Source organism: Lygodium microphyllum, chromosome 13, assembly GCF_053477565.2.
Source record: "Lygodium microphyllum isolate KBCC chromosome 13, Lygodium_microphyllum_v1.1.10, whole genome shotgun sequence".
NCBI classification, from domain to species: domain Eukaryota; kingdom Viridiplantae; phylum Streptophyta; class Polypodiopsida; order Schizaeales; family Lygodiaceae; genus Lygodium; species Lygodium microphyllum.
Genome location: NC_141147.1, coordinates 137,537,983 through 137,559,107, shown reverse-complemented (window position 1 = coordinate 137,559,107; position 21,125 = coordinate 137,537,983). Strand labels below are relative to the sequence as shown.

Sequence of the window (21,125 nt, the reverse complement as noted above, 5' to 3'; positions counted from 1 at the left end):
CAATCATTTTGTATAAGTATGCACTCATGGTGATGTCCATGTCACTCTAGGTAGATGCTAATAACTCAAGGTGGAGATCAACTCACTCAAGGTGATTTCTAGATAGTCAAGATGATCAAATATTGCACTTTGGGTGATAATAATAGCACTAAAGCCTCCTACACTCATTGTTACAGTGATTTCAAGACCTTGTTATGTAGTCGTGGTGGTGACTAGATGGAGTAATGGTGGTCTATGATGGAATGCTACTTATACAATATATTGTGCAACTAGAAATCAAGTTTCAATCTCAACTTCAACTAGTGGCATGATCATTGATAACAAGATCCTAACACTATGTGTTAATTATAGAAGCAAATATAGTACACAAAAGTACGTGAATTTATGCTCTTCAATAAAAAGTATGTCAATACGCTCAATCACTCTATGTAAAAAAACTAAAGATTGGATGGATTCCATTGCTCTAAACAAGATTGTGGATTGGTTCTCTATTACATTGCCTGGGTTTTTTGAGAAAAAGATAGCTAATTTACTTTAATTGGTACTCTAATTACTCATCCTCTTTCATCAAACCGATTTTCTTTTTCTTCAACCACCCTAAATTAGTTATGTGTATTTTGCAATAACTCCATCCTCCTCAAGCAATCATTGTGTTTTATTTCTATACAATATTGAGAATACATGCGAGCAAAAGAGTCATGTAGATTTTGTCTTGTTCCTAGTAATGGCATTGAATGCTAGCCTTATCTCCGTAGCTCAAGCTATCTCTCACATAACTATCTTATATTGTTACTATGAACCAACTATACTCTCTCCACTCTATCCTAAAAATGCAAAAGAACATTACAAATCTCAAAGGTGTAGAAGTCTCATGTAAACTTACCTCTTTCATTGTAGTCAAATCCATTGAGATGAACTTCCACAGGTTCATGATCAAAGTGATGCACTCTCTTAATAGCTTCTAGCCACCTCTTTCATCCAATCCACCTTCACCTCCATTGTTTCCATGCTTAGAAGAAAAGGGAGTAGAAGAAGAATAGAGGCAAGGATGGAGAAGGGAACCTTCTCTATGTGTGTATATGTGTGTGTGGGGCTATGGCTACTACCTCCAACTCTCCACATGGTAAGAAGAAAATGGAAAAAGGAAGCAAGAAGATGAAGTAGAAAGATTCATCCTTGGTCCCTCACTCTCTCTCACCCTTTCAAGATTTTGGCTATGTTGAAAGCAAGGAGGGGCAAGGAGGATGCAAGAGCTCTTAGGATTGATGAGAAAAAGGATTGTTATTAACGCCCGTAACTTTGTTAGTGACTCTCGTGCTCGCAACTCTAATTGTTGCTTCCACATTAGTAGGATTACTCTCTATTTTCGCTTTTGAATTCTTTTTCTTCGAGACCATGACAGAAATATGATTTGTAAAAGAAGAAGAACATCACAGTAATACCAGTTTGCAAGGGTGTAAGACTCTCAATGATGATAATGATTATTATGGGATTCGATGATGTAGGCCTCACGAATGGTTCTTCTTGTGACGTGGAGAGTAAAACTTCTCTCTCTCTAGTAGATGGAATAGGGACGAGAGTAGAGGTATGACTTCTAACCAGATTGATAGAAAAGGATAGAGTTCTTCAATGTCTTCTCTTCTCCTCTTCTTGGAGTAGAGTAGAAGAGGATGACACCTTCAACGTATCCCCTTCCTTGGGTTGAATGGAATGATGTCTCTTCGTCTCGTGGAATAGAGTCTCCTCCTTCTCGATCAACGTCTCGTCCTCATTAAGATTACTATTGTCCCCCTCCTTGATCATCCCCAAACCCTCAATTTATAGTTTTTTTGGGGGGGGAGGTAAAAGAGAGGACACTTGCTTTTTAGCATTTTTGAATGACATTATCAATGACAAAGAGAAAATGATTTCTTATAGCGCTTCTAATGACATCATTGATGATGTCAGAGAGAGAGCTCCATTTTTGTAGCGCAAAGATAGAAATTTACGAATCTATGGGTGAGCTTCGCGTGGTGCATCGTCGGGCAACCGCCACTCCAAGGCTTATAACTAAGGCCGCCACTCCAAGGCTTCCAATTACGACAGTGACTATGGCGGTGACGAAGGCATAGACCTTGGTATCTTGGCCTTGGCATACTTGGAAATGTGCTACAAAGGCTTCGTTGGCACCATTGGCTGTGCGCGAGAAGCTCCTACTAGCTTGTAGGAAAATCTTCCCAGGACGTCACCCATCCCAGTAGTGTCGTCACCCAAGTGCACTTAACTACCAAGTGACTATCCACTAGGCTAGTTTTTTTTGTTGTTCTATACTACAAACGTAGTTTTAAAAAGCTAGTCTTGGGAGGGTCTCCCAAGTCTTTCTTCCATGAACTGACATATAATACCTCATTAATAATTATTATTATCTTCATAATGAGAGTTAATTTCATAATTAGAGTTTTTTTTTCCAAATGTGTAACATAAATCAATTTTCTTTGAAATGTGTACACACATTAAAATAAACTAAGTAATGGAGACATTACAAAATTCAAGGTCTTTTAAAGATAGTAGTTTCAAGCTCCTATTTTAGGTCTATTAGAGATACCAAGTTCAGTGAATGGTCAATTTTTGGTTGGTTTTGCCTTGGTTTTGGATGGGTCTTTATGCCCAATTTATGGGATAAGAATATGGACATGGACAATGACAAAAAATAAGATACACTTTCTTCTTGATTTCAATTAAGGATTATTTTTGAAGGACTATATTCCATTGTATTTGTGTCTATACACTAATTTGCAAGAAGAAACTGCTACTTAACAAGTTGCACAGTAATGTATGTGAAGAAACTATCGCTTAATGGGTTAACTAACGAATCTATTTGTAAATATTCCCACTAAATATTCTAGGTAATTAGATAACTAAAAATTTCCTCGAATGTGTGCATGGAAAGTGGGTGAATAACTTTCCTTGATGGAACCATCCTATGGATAGGTGGACCTAACTAATTGGGTGCTTCTCAAATAGGTAAAAAATATTAATGGTTGATAACGATGACCATTCTAGGGCCTAGTCTTAGAACTGGCATATCACTGTTTTACGAGGTTAGGGTGAGACTATGCCTTATGGATAGAAGAGTCACTATTCCACTCCACATTGTTTCTCACTCTTATTGAATAAAACATAATGCTTGCTAGTTCCAACTTTGATTGACCATACAAGTGGCTCTCTTCGCTTAATGCCAGATTCCTATTAGCCAACCTTAGTTGAGTCTTTAGCAACCCAACTAGTCCTCATGGGTCAGTTGAGCACTTCCCATATGAGGTAAACCCAAAATCAATCTAAGTGACTAAGATTGTGTGTTTTTTCGAAAGCTCCTCAATCCCCATGATGGATAGCTAACTCATCTATATCTACCATGGCCTGAAGCAAAAGAAATCATTATTGCTTTTTCAATAAATCAATCTAGAAAACATAAAGTAGCTTTCAAATATACATCTTGGGCTTCACAAGCTTTTTCATCCTCTTTTGTCAAGTTCTCATTAGAATTGGACTCATTAATTGTGCTTGTGGGAGAGCTCGAGTGGAATGGTTGGTTGTCTCATGATAATTCTTTACATTTCAGCTTCTAGACTACGTTCATGTAGCTCAATGGATAAGGTTTCATTGACTCACTCAAAAAAGCACTTGAGTTTTTTCACCAATGAGATGAGAGTATACAAGCTTGTTAATTAAGGTATTACTTTGTTGCTTGTTTATGATGATTTTACAAGCCTAGGAAATGGTTGAATGATGCTATATGAACAAACGAATAAAAGAATATGTGGGAAAGAATGCGGGCTTGAATGCAAGGAGTCATAACATAGATGATAGATGTAGGATGACTCCTATCGTCTTTGCTCAAAGGTATAGATTAAGAGGCCATAATCATTATCTTAGAAGACCATATGCGTGGGACTCATTGGTCGAAGGTATAGATTGAGGGTCTTAAAAGTATTTTGTGAGAAGGCCATAATGGGATGTTGTCGTAAAGATATGTGTGTATATGTCAATATAGATAGATTAATGGATGTCGGATAATCCAGCGATGGATATCTAATTAGCAACGCCATGCAGAGGCGCCGATGATGGAACGATCTTGCCAGCCTAATTGCAAGCACCCTTTGTCTTCGATCAAGGTGTAGCCATCGCACGGGTAAAGGCCGAGGAGGAGCTTCGACTGGTTGATGGCGTTGGCGCTCAACGGGAAGGGATGGAAACCGGCGGAGAGCATGAGGCTGCGCCAGCTGTCCATCTTCTCGTGGCGGACGAGGCGGGCGGGACCGTCGCATGCAACGATGTTGGTGATATCGCGGGCGAGGAGATGGCGCTCCAGCTTGGCCCTCTCCGGGCTTGATACTGGCAGCGTCGCGTCCACGGAATCGAAGATGGCGGAGTAGTAGTGCAGCGCCTCCAAGAATCGCCCCAGGAAGAACGGCCCATTGTGCGCTGCCTCCCTCTCCACCAGCGTCACCACGCACGGGGCCTGCTCCCAAAGCATGTGTAGGACCGCCGCTAGCGCCTTCTTCTTGCTACAGCACTCAACAGTACCACCACCACCACTACAGCTAATCCTGTTGACGGCGTTACTAGCTTTATGCTTATCATTGCCATTGTTGTCGTTGTTGTTATTGCTAGGAGAATTATTATTGTCCGCCACTGCTAGCAACCGGTGCAGGCAGTCCACCGCATTCACCGCCAACGCTTCCCCCACCCTCCTCCCCAGCGCCTCCGCCTTTACGTCCTCCAGCCTTCCACCCACCGCCTGATATTTGGAGAAAACACAAAAGATTGTAACGACCAATTAGCCTTTCAATATGAATACGGAACTACATCTGTGGTAGACAAAAATTTTCGAAAAACCATAGATTGTCCAAAGTTTGAAGGTATTTTTTTATTTTTCGAACCTTGTTTCTATTAAAACGTAGCTGAAATTGCAGAGTTTTTCTTTGGACTTCGTCATCAGCGTCTGTCCCTTTTCCGGAAACCTTAAAGTTACGTGGGTTAAAGGAGACATCTGCACCTCTTAAATGTTGCCTCCCTTTTCTAATATCACTTCAGATACTAATACTTATTCATTACATTCCGCATTGAGAAAAAGGCGTTTCACAGAGAGTTTGTCACGTTCTCTATAATTAGTATAATAATAATAATAATATATAGATAATAGACCTGATACTCGAACGGGACGTGTAAGGAGGCCGCCAGCTCCGCGAGCCTCCTGCCGGTCTGCTCCACCACCTCTAGCGGCTCCCCGACCCCCGTTATCCTCACGTGTGGCGCGCCTCCTGGCCTGGCTGCCAGCGCCTGCAGGAACGCAGGCCACTGGTATCCCTGCACGATCTCCAGGTCCACAATGTGCACCCTCTCCTCCCCCTCGAACGCCTCGAAGATGGCCTGGTTGGCCGTGAAGTGCGCGAACTTGATGTACGGGAAGGCCTGATACAGTATCTGGTAGGCCTCCAGAATGCTGTCGTCGTAGTAGTGCCAGCTCAGCGCCAGCTGGCTTGCGGCTGTGCCGCCACGGCCCGTCGCCCCTGACAGCTTGCAGTGGAGCGCGTCCCTGAAGTAGGCCGCCACCCTCTGCATCGAGTCCCCGCTTGTCGACACAGTGTGGTGCAGCTGGATTAGGGCTTCCTCCGCCGCCTTCACCTCATCCCTTGCCACTGCCTCCGCGCATGCCAGCAGTAGATGAACCAGCTGCAACCCGTTGTCTTGCGCTTCATTTATCCTCTAGATCACATGAGACGTCGAACCATAGTTTCCCACAGTTAGGTTAAAAGTACTTTGCTCAATTCATCACTTGACCATCTTAGAGAGATAAAACAATTATTTGGATAACATATACCTGCATACGCCTAAGTAAAGTTTCCATTCATGAGCCGAGTCCAGAAACAAACAGATTAGGGCTCATTCATAAAGCAGGAAGAACCACCCTAAATTTTTATCTGGAGAAAACCCTAATTTTACAGTTATGCAGCGTAATTATCGTTTTCGAATCGGCAAAAAGCATCCAATGTTAAACTTAAGCTGCGTCAAATTCATGCGGGATTAACCAGACTGATTTATTCGGGGAACGAATGCGAAGTCTACATAGCGGTTGGAAGAACCGTTTGTTTTGAATCCAACAAACCCTAATTTTGATGCTTTTTTATAAAGCTCCATCAAGATGCATCGAGTGGATGCATGTAAAACTTATTAAGTACAAGATAATTACGTAACTGCGAATTTGCATACCTGCCGAGATGCTGGTGGGAGCTGCAATACACAGGAGCTGGGAGATGGCTGCATGTAAAAGTTGATATTTTGCGGAAAGCTGCTGTGCTGATCTGATTCAGGGAAATAGTGGCTGCGAGAATCTATAGGTCGGCTGATTTCATGATCGGTCTGATTGCTGCGAAGAAAATCAGGCGTTAACGAGGGACTAGGGGTGGCTGCAGGAGATATGTGGCTGATGGTGGGGAGAAAACGAGGCAATCGGCCAGAAACTGGCATCTGATGTGTGGTCGAAGTTGAGTTATGGCGCTGGGGATACGGGCTTATGATCAGAGACAAGCTGCGACAGTATTCTGGCTTTGCAAAGGACGCCGGCGTAACACTTTCATCCGTTAGCAGATCGTCTGCTAATTGCTTGCTGCTGCTGAGGTAGTTATGTACCGGCGGAATAGTGAGCTGAGGGGCGCTGGGGACCTTAGGCAGGTTTTTACTCGTCCTGGAGTGTGGCTGGCTGGCGAGGTTATGAGGAAAGCCAGTAGTACTGTTCGAGGTACTGCTAAATCTAGCGGAGTGTGAGTAAGTAATCCCGTGGAACCGGGGGCTTTTTGGCGGGGGTGGGACATGGAGGCGGAGCTGGGGATCGCTATAGTTAGCAGGTAGCGAGAAGGGACTGGATTTAATGGTGGCGCTGCTAGCTATGTCCAGCAAAGAATACTCATGATCTGTGTCCATGAATCTGGGGAACTCAGAATCCGCGAGGGGAGGAGAAGACGCAAGAAGATGACTATTATAATCATGAGAAATTGATAAAATGTAGTCGTCATCTGCAGAATGGGCGGCCGCTAAATTGGGCGGAGGCGCTAGCTGTTGCTGCTGCTGCCCGATCAACTGCCAAGGGGATGGGAGATCGATAAGCTCATCTATCATGTCACTCCATACGCTAGAACTGTCCGCAACGTGGACGGGGCATTCCGGCTCCATGTGGCTTCCGAAGCTAGAGCCGAACCTGTCGATAAGCAGGTGCGGGGCCTGATGAGGACCTGTTCCCGCCGCTGGCGCGCCAGGGGGCGGGGGGTCCATCAAAGTGCAGGCGGCGGCGATGGCGGTGATGACAAGGGGAGAAGCGGGGGGAAGCAAAAGGAGGCACTGATCGAATAATCAGCTCTGGCGACCTTCTAAACAAATTATAATTACAGCTAAGGCAATATGATTAGTACGCCATCATATTGGACATTATACCCCCATGGGCTTCAGCTGCAGCTTCTGAGCACGTGCTGCCTCCACCGCCATAGCCGACGCTCGCGCTGCCGGATCTGTGTATTACAAGTTATTGTGCCTATAACAGCCTCTACAGGTGATTGCTCTGCGCTCTGAATGACCTCTAACTGGTTTCTTTTCTATATAGTCGATACATCGATGGGTTGAGCCTGAGACAGATTGGAACAATATCATGCTGAGGTCGACTTGAGCAGAAGAAAAAGCTGAACAATCAGAATATAACGACGTGTTCAAAAATATTCTTTCCAAGGTGTGTGTGCTCGCTCATGCGTGCCTTGGAGAACAGCTTGGTTGCGATCCAATTGCATGAATTCTTTTTGAGGGGCCGGAAAAGGCCGGCTATCATGTGCTTGAAGCCTACATGTAGGGCCGTTTCACTATACACCATGAACGCGCTGCTCGCCTTGGGAATATGGTTTGAAGCCGGCTCTCTCTCTCTCTCTCTCTCTCTCTCTCTCTCTCTCTCTCTCTCTCTCTCTCGCGTCTCGTGCCCTCTGCAAACGATCGACGTGATTCGTGATGACACGAAAAAGAATATTCAGACCGCTTTGAGTCTGATCACTACATTCCTAGTGTGACCTAAATCAAGAGCTCCATCGACTACATCTACGTCTGCTAATACCATCACTTACGTTTCCAAACACATCGAGTTAAACAGCCATACTCGTCTCCATATTATCACTCTCTAAACCTGCAAAGTCTCACCGTTTAACAGTCTAAGCCTCTACAAAGGACAATTACTAACTCTCCAGCATGGCACCATTCTAAATTGAAAGAGCCAAACGGCCTCTACAAAAGACAATTACTAAGTCTTCACCATGGTGCTATAATTTATTTAAATTGAAAGAGAAAACGACGCGCAAGAATTATCTAAACATTAGCTTTTAAATCCGGGGGGTTGGGACGAAACAAATCATACCATACATTTGCATGACTTAGGCCCATTAATGGAGGATTAACTCGTGTGATGATCCCATGCTATCATACCACAATATCAAAGCCAAAGAAGCATACCAATCTTTCATCATTGGCCGTGTATATAAAAACAAACAACTCCTTCTAAAAGTTGCCTTTCGAAACTAAGGTAAAGGGATTAATTGTCAAATCTACATAAATTTGTAAGTCCAACTTGCTAGGATGCATATAATAGCACATGCAAACCTAAGTTGAAAAGGATATGTAAGGGATATAGCTAGTTTGTGTCAATGACCAAGTTGGAGAGATTAAAGTCAAAGTAGAGGCTTCTTTTTTCAAATGCTTAGGACAAAGACATGCATGAATAAATTTAACTCCAAACAAGTGCATGCAATAGTGGTGATCATTGTGTGTATAGGTCTATTGACACTCATGACAATGGAAGCTCGTATAATAAAGAACCTTGAGCACAACCGATCCAAAATATGAAACCATAAGTGAAATTGATGCTACATATCAAAGATAGATAAAAAGATCTTACATATATAAAACCACACTTACAAACCCATCGGTGGTAAGTGACTTAAAGAGCAATTGAGTGTCCTCCATGTGTGCTTTGTACCATTCCGCATGTATTTTTTTGTGAGAGAGTCCATATCCTAGTATATCATGTAGAGGAGGATACAAAATAGGAAGAAGAAGACCTCACTTCTTACATAAGTGATTATATTGAAGGGAGAAGTTGGGTTACTAATAATACAAACTAGGCGCTCCACGCCTAGACTCGCCTCGGCACTTCGTGCTGGGGCTGGCGCAAGTCGAGGAGGGCAAGTCGAGGCGGTGCGCAGGTCGAGGAGCGCAAGTCGAGGCGGTGCGCCCTTTTCATGGGGAGGGCGGGTGTCGGACGCGTGGCACCTACCCCCGCCATTCTTCGTGGGGAGGCTGGGGGCTACCATGTGGCACCCGCCCCCAACCTCCCCTTAACTAATAGTAAAGATGAGCCTAACTTTATGGGTAGCTTTTCTAAAATATAAAGATACGTTGTAATTTAGGGCCATTTGCACTTGAGGATGCATAACTTCCATAAGATAAAAAGAGATTCTAAGATATGGTAAAATCTATAATAATAATGCTAATTACTAATTCAATAACCTTTAAGGAACATATTCTTAAGTAATACTAGGCGTTCTGTGCCTAGTGTCCTCCCAATGCTTCATGTCAAGGTTGTGCTATGTGCCAACTTACATTTGGTGCTTCAAAGTTAGCACTTCATGCCAAACTTTGAAGCACCATTATTACTATTAGTTAATACATTTCATGTCTTTATGCATACCTTACATGCCTCGTCTCTCTCAGCACTGCACTCTGGGATTGGCACTACATGCCTGCTTATGTTTCGTGTTGTAAAGCACCATTGTTACAATTAGTTAACACATGTCTTATGTGGCAATATGATTCATGGCCACTTGAGTATCTAAAAAACAAAGCATGAGAGACTCCAAAACAACTGTGAAGCACTGGTATTATTAATAGTTAATGTACTACATACTTCCATGTCAAATATTGAAAGAATCACTTCATTTTTGAAAATATTTACTCTTGTAATTTATTAACTTCACCATACAAAAGAAAGAAACATTATGTTATTTATTGACATCCAACTACTCTTGCAATTTATTAACTTCACCATATAAAAGAATGAAACCAATAACATTGTTTGTCTAAACCATATGAATATGAAAAGTTGAATGAAGAAAAAATGATCTTGAAATGTCATTGTAGTATCCCAATCATAAGAGAAGTAAAAATATGCAAGCAAGTATGTAATATTCTAAATCATTTCTTAAAAAGAAAGCCTTCTCTTCTCAGTAGATTTATTTAAAGTGCATGTAGCATGAAATATGCAACGGTGAAACTCTAACATGCCCTCTCCCAGATTGTGTTGTAACACCTAAAAATAAGAAAGTACTTTAGAAAACACAATATTAAATTTATCGACTTTGTACAATAAAATATTTACAAAGAAAGTGGGTAAGTATATATATTAATATATACACATGAATAAATTTTATATATATATATATATATATATATATATATATATATATATATATATATATATATATATATTTCTCATTTGATAGCTTATGCATAATAACATTAAAAAATGGTTTGACCCATAAAATAATAAAGATTAGGGTAAAAAGTAGATTAAATTTTTTTATCAAGGTTGAAATGTTATTTAAAGAAGTGAAAATACCTCACAATCCACAAATAAAGCCTAAGGACAATCAAGAAAATAAAGAAGTATGATTCAAAAAAATAAACCAAATCAAATAAGAGCTCCTTTTTGAGAGGCTACAATAGTTTTTGCAAAACTTCTTTATACACAATGTTGATGGTAGCATTTACCATATCGTCTCTCTCATTAAGTAGAACTTTCAGCCATCCATGAGTAAGACAATCCCAAATATGACAGTATTTGTCCTTGAAATTTGTTAATCGTCATTGCAAACACCAAACGAATAGGGAATTGCAAACGTTTCATTGAGAAAGGAAGTTCCAAATTAGTTGGGATGAAAGTTATTAGAATAAACACTCAATCCCCAATATTGGTGCCTATTATTATCTTTGCCTCAATGACCTTGTTGTTAAATACCTTGCATATAAGCCTTATACCATTGCATAAACCCTCAGAGAGTCCACCTTATAGAACATGTAAGATACCACGTGAGTTCGAAAGAAAGGCTATTACATTTAGTAAAATTTATAGAATTATATTTATAAAAGGGAAACATTTGTAAGTTTAGTAAAGTAAAACGGGTCATTATAAGACATTATAGCATGTAAAAAAAGGGCATTTCTTAATATTCTTTGAACACAAGTTACATAGATGATTTCTTATAGATGGACCCCCTGGGTATAAACCTTTTGAAAGATTCAATTTTCTTAGCAACATTATTGAAGCATTTATCTTTAATAGCAATATGTGAGGAGGAATACTACCACCAAGGTCAAGGGAATTAAGATTTTCGACACTATATAGGAAGGTGTTTCTTTTGTCTTATTAATAGAATTAGCATTGTAGTATTGTTTAACCTCTTCCAGCACTAATTGCAATGTATGGTTATTCAAAATTTCAACATCATTGTTTTGAGGTGTAAAAATGGCATGCTAACTAAAGAATAACTAATTATCATCTATGCAATGCACGTTTTAATAGACAAATTGTATCAAGCCCTATATCGATTCTTCCTTCAATATCATTATAGATGGAATATGCAATATACTATTATCACAGAACTTATCTTTTCCATCCCCCATACCTTGCAACCATGCAATAAAATGATCCTCATTTATAGTTACTCTCATCTTTTTGTATAAGTTTTAACACTTTGATATGTTGCCACAAATTGGAGGAGCATAGAGTTGCACCAATAATATCCTCGACAACACCTACCTAAAATCTCCACCCAGCAAAATAATCTTTCCACCAAATGGTTTATCGCACAACATAATATCCTTGAGAGTTCTATCAAGTGCTTCAAAATTGTAACGATATATCATTGGAGCTTCATCCCACAAAATAAGACTTATCTCTTTTAGAAATGCTTTCATGATTACTTTGAATAGCTATATTGCATGTAGAGTTATTGCCTACTTGCAATTGCATTTTGAATTTTGAATGGGATGTGCCACCATGTGGCAATGCGACCTTGACTATGGAGCCTTGTAAGCAAACATTTGTATAGAAGTGTTTTTCCTAGAACTCTCAGTCCATCTAAGAAAATAGTCGTGCACGAACCAATATCAATAGCATTCATTATCACCAAGAAGAAATTTATTTGTCCATCATTGAGCATACATTCCATATGTGAGAATGTTCTCTCTTCTTCAACTTTTTCATACGTTTGTTCATCAAGGATGTTGATTTACATGGATATGCATTTTTAGAGAAGGGAGTCCATGATAGTCAGTTAAAGTACAACCATATTCACCCAAAATCCCTTCAATATGCATCAAAGCTTCATTACTAGCAACATCTTGTAGGCAAACTAACTTGTGATTTTGTAAAGACAATTGATGTAGTATATCCTCTGTTAATGGTCCCAAGAACTCTTTCCAAAGCACACCAAGTTGGAAAGGTGGGAAAAACACCATAATACTCACAAAGAAAATCCTCAATTAAGCATGTGTTTGAATTAATGCAACCTCACACAAACATATTTTGCATTCATTATCAATGTCTAATAAACCCTTGGCCATACAAGCCTCTTTAAACATGGCATAGACTACATTATCAACTGTACACAATGCTTCAAAGAAAATGCATCCCCCTGCATTTAGTGAGGAGTAGCCATAAGTAGTATTTCTCTCCATACATAGGAGCTATGAAATATATTCTATCACACATTTTTCCTTGCTTTCTCTTTGTCCACATTTTCTTTTTTACATTCCAAACCCAATACATAAAAAATTCTTGATATAAAATGATGTTCACCACCTTAGGATGTAGAGAATTGCAAGTAAACCACTCTATGAGAATAGTTTTTTGTGCATTTTCATTCTATATCACATTTTGAATGTTATCAATGTCATGAAACACAATATTATTCCTTCTAGGAAAATGTATTTGCAATCGTTGAATATTTGGTTTCTCATCATGAGGTTTATATTCAAATATCCATCAACATGCTTTAGAAGCATAAACATATCATGCGTCTAAGTATCTCTCAATTTCATCAATATCCACCATATCATTTCTATTAGATGTTGAATCATGCATGCTTGTAAATCTAATATTTGCATGATCATGGCCCTTATAAACGTACTTATACAGATAATTTTCTACATCAATTGTTGAGCATACCTCTACATTTATATGAGCATTGTACTTGGAACTCAAGTAAGGATTGTAAGGTACTATCCATTGATTGTCTAAGTTATTATCCTTCATGATTTCTCCCATCATTTTTTCATCTATACATAAGATAACCACTTCTATCAATTGTAAAGTGTCACATGGTTTTTTTCTTTTTTGGAAGGGGAGGGGGGGGAGGAGAGAGCGTGTGGTCACCATGGTTTGGTGGGGTGGTTGGGGGAGGCCTCTTATACTATTTTGCTAGACACCATAGTTTCCATGCTAGAGAGAGAGAGAGAGAGAGAGAGAGAGAGAGAGAGAGAGAGAGAGAGAGAGAGAGAGAGAGAGAGAGAGAGAGAGAAGAAGAAGAAGAAGGAGGAGGAGGAGGAGGAGGAGGAACCGAGAGCTTAAAAAATTTTCAAAAAATTATCCATGAATTCACCACAAGCCTTGTTTCTTTCTTAATACAAATGTACAAGTATATCCCAAGCATACTTAGTTATCTTAAATGAGTGAATATGTGGAATCATGCTATAATTAACATACAATGCAATTAAAGCATGAGCCTATGCATCTCTGTCATTCCAATGAATCTACTCAAGAGTATGTAGTGGTAGTGCTCTAACATTAACTAGAGCAAAACATTCAATATCCTCAACATCATCTATTTATGCTATTTCTTTTGTACTTATAGCTTCCAAAATACCAATAGAATATCTTTCAATTCTATGCAGAATGTTCCAAAGCCCCTTTTCAACCAATACATAATGCATCATATAAGCCTAGAGGTTTTTTCTTAAAAATTCTATCTAAATTAAATAGAAATAAGATAAGTCTCTTAAGAAATACTGCAATCTTAGAGTATTCACTTGGTAAATTATTAGAACATCTTATAGGCTAAACACTATTAGGGAAACTATGAAATTCTAAAACTCAAGAGAAATCATGATGAATTTTTCATGATAGATTTATTAAGAACGAACCCTCAAGAAATTAGTCAAGGATATAGTTTAATCTAGAAGCTTTGATAGAAGATTCTAAGACCGAAAATATCTCTAAGATGAAGAAACGGACTTAAACTACAAAACTTGGTTACAATAATGTCATTATGAACCTTAAATTGAGAGGTTAGCAACCCCAAAATCTAGATACCCTAGGGGAAGAGCTCATTACGTGAATTTCAAAGGTTGATTGCTATGAGATTAATCATCACTTGAAAGTTGCATGAGTGTTTGAAGTCATAATTGCTTGAAGACATCAATCTTGTTTATGATTTTCTAGATTAGATCCTAATTGAATTAAGTATTGGAACAGATATAAATTGATGAGCCCTATACCTCCCCTAAAGATAGGTGTGCTGAATCCCCATACCAAGAGGGGATGTTTTTACTACTGCAGAAGCATGGACCGACTCTGATGGCGAGAGGTCTCCCGATAGGGATCACATTAAGTAGGAGGTAGGGATCACATTAAGTAGGAGGTAGTTAAGGTGCCAAGGGGGCTATGGCTAGTAAATCCTTTATATACCTAGGAACTACTTGATCCTTTGTATGGCCCAAGTTCTACTTGGGACACCTAAAAACGCTAGCTATAGGTGGATTTGATCTTGGTGACATGCAAATGCACCGGATAAGGCAACACGTGAAATTGTAATTTTTCTCCTATATGAGCGGGAGAACACACATTATGGAACATAATCAATGTATTTGTTATAGTTTGATCGTAAGTAAATTATACAAACGAACACTGTCCATATAAAATGATTCTTTTTAATTAATGAAGCTGCTTTTATATGTTTTACGTAATGTGGTAGGTAAATAGATAACTAAGAACTTCCATAGAGAGAAGCAGGTGGATGGATTCCCGATGAATCCAGTCATATGGTAGGGTGGTCTCGGTTAGCCGAGAGGCTTCCCAAAAAACAAATGCTAGGAAGAAACTCTAGGAAGGGCCAATTCACTGACTTACCTAGGGTTTGGTCTCAGAACCCGAATTGTAAATTATCTTAGGGGAAAGATACAGTGGTCATGCCAAAGCATTGCAAGAGATTTCATAAATCCTTAGTTTGCTATAGGAAAAAAAGTGTTGTAGTCCATGAACCAAGGGTAATGGCAATTGCTACTTTCGGACAAGAAGCCTCTCGAAGGACACCTCCCCATGTGAACTAGTTGTTGATATGTGACTATTAGGTCAATTAGGGACCTTCAGGTTGGTCCTTCATGGGTAATGGCAGGATGCTTCTCCTGTGAGATAGACTTGGGTTTATAGATCTGGAAAAAATCTCATCATTCTGGTTAGAGTACGAATGGCGACGGCTAGAAGGTAAACTTTGGGTGACTACTAAAACGTTACTCATCGCGTAATATAGGAGTGTACGTTACAAAGTGGTATCAAAGCCAAAATAAATAAAAAATTTGGTAATTGTAACCTGAGATATGAGTTTTTTTTCCTTCCCTTACTAATATGTGTTTTTATCCTACCCAAAGAGATGAAGATTGGAAGCGGTTCCTAGTTTTTCGAGCAATGTTTACATCGGCAATGCATTTTGCGGATTATGGATGGAGAATGCAAGTGATGTGAATTCTGGATCGCATCTATGGTCCTTCTCCACTGTACTGAGAAAGACGCTAGATGATAAGCGGTGGATATTGTTATATCGATGCAAACCATCTTGCCTTCCTTCAAACCAATTTGAAGAGGATAAAATGGATGGAAAACCTTAAAGTCGTAAAGGTTTATTATTTAAAGAAGCCAGAGTGAATTCAACTTTATTCACTTGAGGCTAAGAGGTTAAACTAAATCGATACATTTACGAGGAAGCAACAAAGGTCATCCCAGTGGACCGAATTATCATTGTTGGTCGCTCTAAATGCCGCAACTATGTCAAAGATGGACTTCCTGATCTTCCTTTAAAGTATCGATTTTTAAATATTCGTTCTTCAAAGCCAAATTATTATCCAATGGATGTATCCAAATGCAATGCTTAAATTGTATTAAGAAAATTTTCTCTCCCAAATAACCAGCCATCCCAAAATAAACCATATATTTTTTCCCTATGGCAAAAGAAATTATTTTGTATATCCATTGAATATTAAATTGGTTACCATTCTAGCAATTAAGAATTACGAGTCAGTAGATATATTTGAAATCCATGGTTAGATTCCTTAAGTTAATTCGAAAAACTCTATCACGATATAACCTTCTTTGAAATTTTAATATAAAGTATTTCTATCCTTCTGAAATGATTTCTGTTTTTGAAAATATATGAGCAAATTGTATAATAACATTCGTAGAGCTGACTAGAGAAAATCTTATGATACCATAGGAATTTGTTCTTACCCTTAATGCTACTGAGATCCAAGAAAAAAAGTTCCTGCTTAAGCAAATCAAACCATCTGAGTTTGATGGCCAAGGCAAAAACGTCGAGGTTGAAGCAGAAATATGGATCGAGTCCATGGAAGATTATTTCATTGCTATTGGAATTACCCCAACTAATCAAGCAATGATGGGCAAGATAAAGCTAACAGGAGAAGCCCGAATTTGGTGGAAATAATGGTGTAAAGACCAAGGAACCTCCAAACCATCTATTAGTTGGGACGTTTTAAAGGATGCAGTGTGAGGATGATATCTCCCGCCAACATAGCACACACAAAAGATGAATGAATTCTTTGGTCTAAAGCAACTCAGAATGATACTAGAAGCCTATTACTTAAAGTTTGTAACATTTCTCAAGTATATATTGTCTATGGATATTGCGTAGTAAGTATCCAGGTTTTGCCATGGATTGGACGTGCCACAACACCAACTACAAAGGAAATATTGGGTCGAGTGGCTATCATGGCATACATCAAACTACCCACAGCTAATGCATAAGGGATCTTGGCCATCTCAACCCCCTCTGCTCATCTGTCTACGGACAATCGGCCTGTGAGACATTCACATTAGAAGGTAATGGACAACCAATAGGCTTCACGTCCTACATGTGGAAATGCTCAAGGACTTTATGAAGTGCCAAAATAAGCAATGAGCCATCACAGACTTTCTTCATGTAAAGACACAAATCCATAGCACTCATGTTATAGCCATGTGACTGCATAAAGGTATCAAACTTATGATACCACTCCCTAGGTGCCTGCTTAGAGCCATAAAGACTTTTCTTCAACTTGCACACTAGGTGCTTCCTGCCAGGTTCTGTAAAGTCCTTGGACTGCTCCATGTAAATCTCATCATGCAAATTTCCATAAAAGAATGCAATCTTGACATCCATCTGATAAATGTCTAAGTCAAGCTGCGCGACTAAGGCCAAAACCAAGCGTAGGGTGGTCATTTTGACCACAAGAGAAAAGACTTCATCAAAGTCAACTCTATGCTCTTGTGTAAAACCCTTAGCAACAAGTCTTGCCTTATAAGCCAGTTTGGAGTGCCCAGGGTTACTTTTCAGCTTATACACCCATTTACATGGCAAAGCCTTCTTGCCTTGAGACAATGCAACCAAATCCCAAGTCATATTCCTATGCAGGGAGTCCATCTCAGTCTACGTAGCCCTCTCCCAAGAGTGATTGTCACCCCTGTGTATAGCCTCATCATAGATGAGAGGCTCTCTTGCATCTGTAACCAAGACATAATGCATCGAGGGCTCAAATCTATCAGGTGGACATCTAGCTCTAGTAGACCATCTCACTACATGCTCTGTTGGATGTCTAGCATCCTGTCCAACACACTGGCCATGTGTATCAATTGTTGCTGATGTAGGTTGTCCAACTGGCTGTGTAGGACCACGTGGCTCCTCCCGAAATATAACCTTGTGTATCTCTACCACCTTCTCAAGTTGCCTATGCATTTTCATGGAAGACTATATCATGGCTGCGGATGACTTTCCACGCTTGAGAATCCCAGAGGTTGTAACCCATCTCACATGCATCTCCATAGCCAAGGAAAATGCATTTGACACTCTAAGGATCTAGCTTACGACGCTTGTCCTTGGACACGTGGCAGAATGTCTCACATCTAAAGACATGTAGATGTGCATAAGACGAAGATAGTCCATATCTTCTCTGCAACCTCGAAATCCAAACCACTAGAAGTTGATCTATTTATAATATGCACAATTGTATTGATTGCCTCATCCCAAAAGCTCTATGGTAGGCCTGCATGGCTAAGCATATTGCATACACACTCCTTGATGGTTCTATTTATCCGCTTAGCCAAACCATTGGAGGGTGGGATATAGGGGGCGATCAACTGATGCTTAATACCCCTCTCATCACATAGCTGCTCAAAGGCACATGACACATATTCTCCCCCATTGTCAGTCCTAAGGCATTTCAGTCTGGTTCTCAACCAATATAAGCCATCTCTTAAACACAGCCAAGATATCTAACTTAAGCTTAATGGGATATGCCTAGACTTTATGCAAAAAATCATCAATAAACATCACAAAATACTTTACACCACCCATAGACTAATAAGGCATGGGTCCATAGACATACGAATGTACCAATGCCAGGGGCTCACTTATGCGTGTCCTACCAGACTTTTTATGTATATTCCTAGTCTATCTGCCATAAAGACAATGCTCACATGAATCAAAACATGCATAGTCAAGGGGCGGTAAGTACTGCAAACCAGAAAGTATTTTCATTTCCTTCAAGGACATATGGCCCAAATGGGCATGCCAAAGAGATACATGTGGGATGGAACTGATTGACAAAACATGGTCAATAGAGGATCCATCAACTACAAGAGGATAGAGGCTGCTAGCCTTGGTACAAGTCTGCTACAAGCAGAATCCCAAAATGAAACATGAAATCCAGCATCATTTAGTTGCCCTCCTATAGACATAAGACTGCATGTAAGCACACGTACATGACATACATCCTATAACAAAAAAGTACTGCCAGTAGAGAATTACATTTGTACATTCCCAATGCCAACAATAGTAAGTGACTTGTCATCATCCAAGAGAACTAAACTAGAAATAGTGTGGTAGGAATGGAACCACTCACGGCATGGTGTAACATGAAATGAAGCACCAGAATCCAAAATCTAGCATTGCGCATATAGTTCTTGTGATGCCAAAAAGTATTGCCTATAGAGAATTGCAGTCGCACATCCCCAATGCCAACAATAGCAAGTGACTTGTCATCACCCAAGCAAACTAAACCAGAAACAATGTGGTAGGAATGGAACCACTCATGGTATGGTGTAACATAAAATGAAGCACCAGAATCCAAAAGCCAACACTGTGCACACATAGCATGAACCTCGGTCAATGACGTAGCATCACAAGAACTAGCTGCAAGTATGTACTCCCCATCGGAGTCATTAGTCTACATGACGTTTATCTCCTTGATTTTCACACTGGATTTCGCAGACATAATGCTGCGATGAGAGGACTTTTCCTGTACTTTGTCTTTCCCCTTCTCTTTGTGCTTCTCATTGCGCAACTCATGACACTCTAGACATATATGACCCTTCTTGCCGCAATGATAACATGTCACATTAGCATTTCTCCCATGAGACTTGTTGTGTGACTTACCATGCGACTTAGACCTAGACTTCTGCGAGTCTCTATCACATCCATACCCATTGTCATTCTTTCCATTTCCATCTTTGACTCTAATAGTCAAAGCATGCGACACACAAGAGGCATCCAAGTTCTTAAGGTTGATCTCTTCCTACAGAAGAGCACTCTCTACATCAGGCAAGTTCAAAATAGCAGTAGGAGCACATAAGGCAGTGCAAAATACATCCCATGACTCACCCAGAGTCCCAAGCAAAAACAATGAAGTAACCTCATCATTAAAGGTAATGCCTTGCAAAGTCAAGTTCTTGAGTTTAACATGGAACTGGCTCAAATGAGCAAGCATCATCATATTCTCCTTCATGTGTAGGTCCATAAGTTGCTTCAGACAATACATCTGACTTGTCATAAAGGTTCTTGATCTTATCCCAAAAAGCTACCAAGCACTCTGTGCTTCCTCAACCACATTGTAATGCACATGTTTAGTGAGAGACAAGTTGAGGGCGTACTTGCATAACTCATCAAGCTCATCCCATTTATCATCAGTCATAGTTTTAGGTTGCTCGCCATGCATCCTTAGTGGCTTTATATGTGATGTATGCACCAATACCTACCAAAATTGGTTCTTCCACTAGGCATAATTCGTACCATCAAGCTTAGTGATATTGAAGATAGCATTATTAGTGGAAGAAGATGCCATATTGCAATCCAAAACGGTGTATATAGTTCAAAACTGCTTGCTATTTTATGTTGTAAACAGCCAAAATACCACCAAAACTAAGGCAAAATGACCATGAACTTATAGCTAATGATGCTACCCACTAAGTAACATCAAAAGTACATAAAATTAGGATAATTCAGCATGAAAATTCCACGTTAGTTCATGCATAAGTGCTTGTTGTAATAAATTACAACCAAGTACAATGAGAGCAAACTGTAGGCAAAATGAATGCACCAAGTCAACCACTGACTGTCAAAGTGATGCCGACATCAAGCGGGCATAAATTAGCAAGTAACAGTCATATGGATATCGAGAAAACACTGAAGCGTGTCAAAAGAATCTGTCAGTAAGCCAGCACACCCCCTGTGTAATAGGGCAAAGTGTACACAACACTGGCAAGACGTGACACACAAATAGGTGTATGCTCAGGGAGTGCAAAGAACAAATCAATCCAAGTACATCTGTGAGGACTATGTCATATCAACCATGCAACATCCAAGTGAAGATCCTAGTCTCAAGTATCCAAATGCTCAAGTAGCATAAACCTCCTGCTCAATGTCTATCAAGTGTATCAAGATGCTCCCACTGGCATAAAG

At 39.8% G+C, this 21,125-nt stretch overlaps 1 protein-coding gene across 1 annotated transcript; it reads right to left on the bottom strand.

Annotated features, from left to right (window-relative positions):
- Positions 1-4,075: 4,075 nt before the first annotated feature.
- LOC148027265 (DELLA protein 1-like) lies at positions 4,076-7,521 on the bottom strand. The gene is made up of 5 exons (XM_087690408.1): positions 7,471-7,521; positions 6,253-7,377; positions 5,188-5,748; positions 4,676-4,780; positions 4,076-4,543 (listed from the first exon to the last, which is right to left on the bottom strand). The coding sequence occupies exons 1-5, from the start codon at positions 7,519-7,521 to the stop codon at positions 4,076-4,078; spliced, it is 2,310 nt and encodes a 769-aa protein (XP_087546534.1).
- Positions 7,522-21,125: the final 13,604 nt, after the last annotated feature.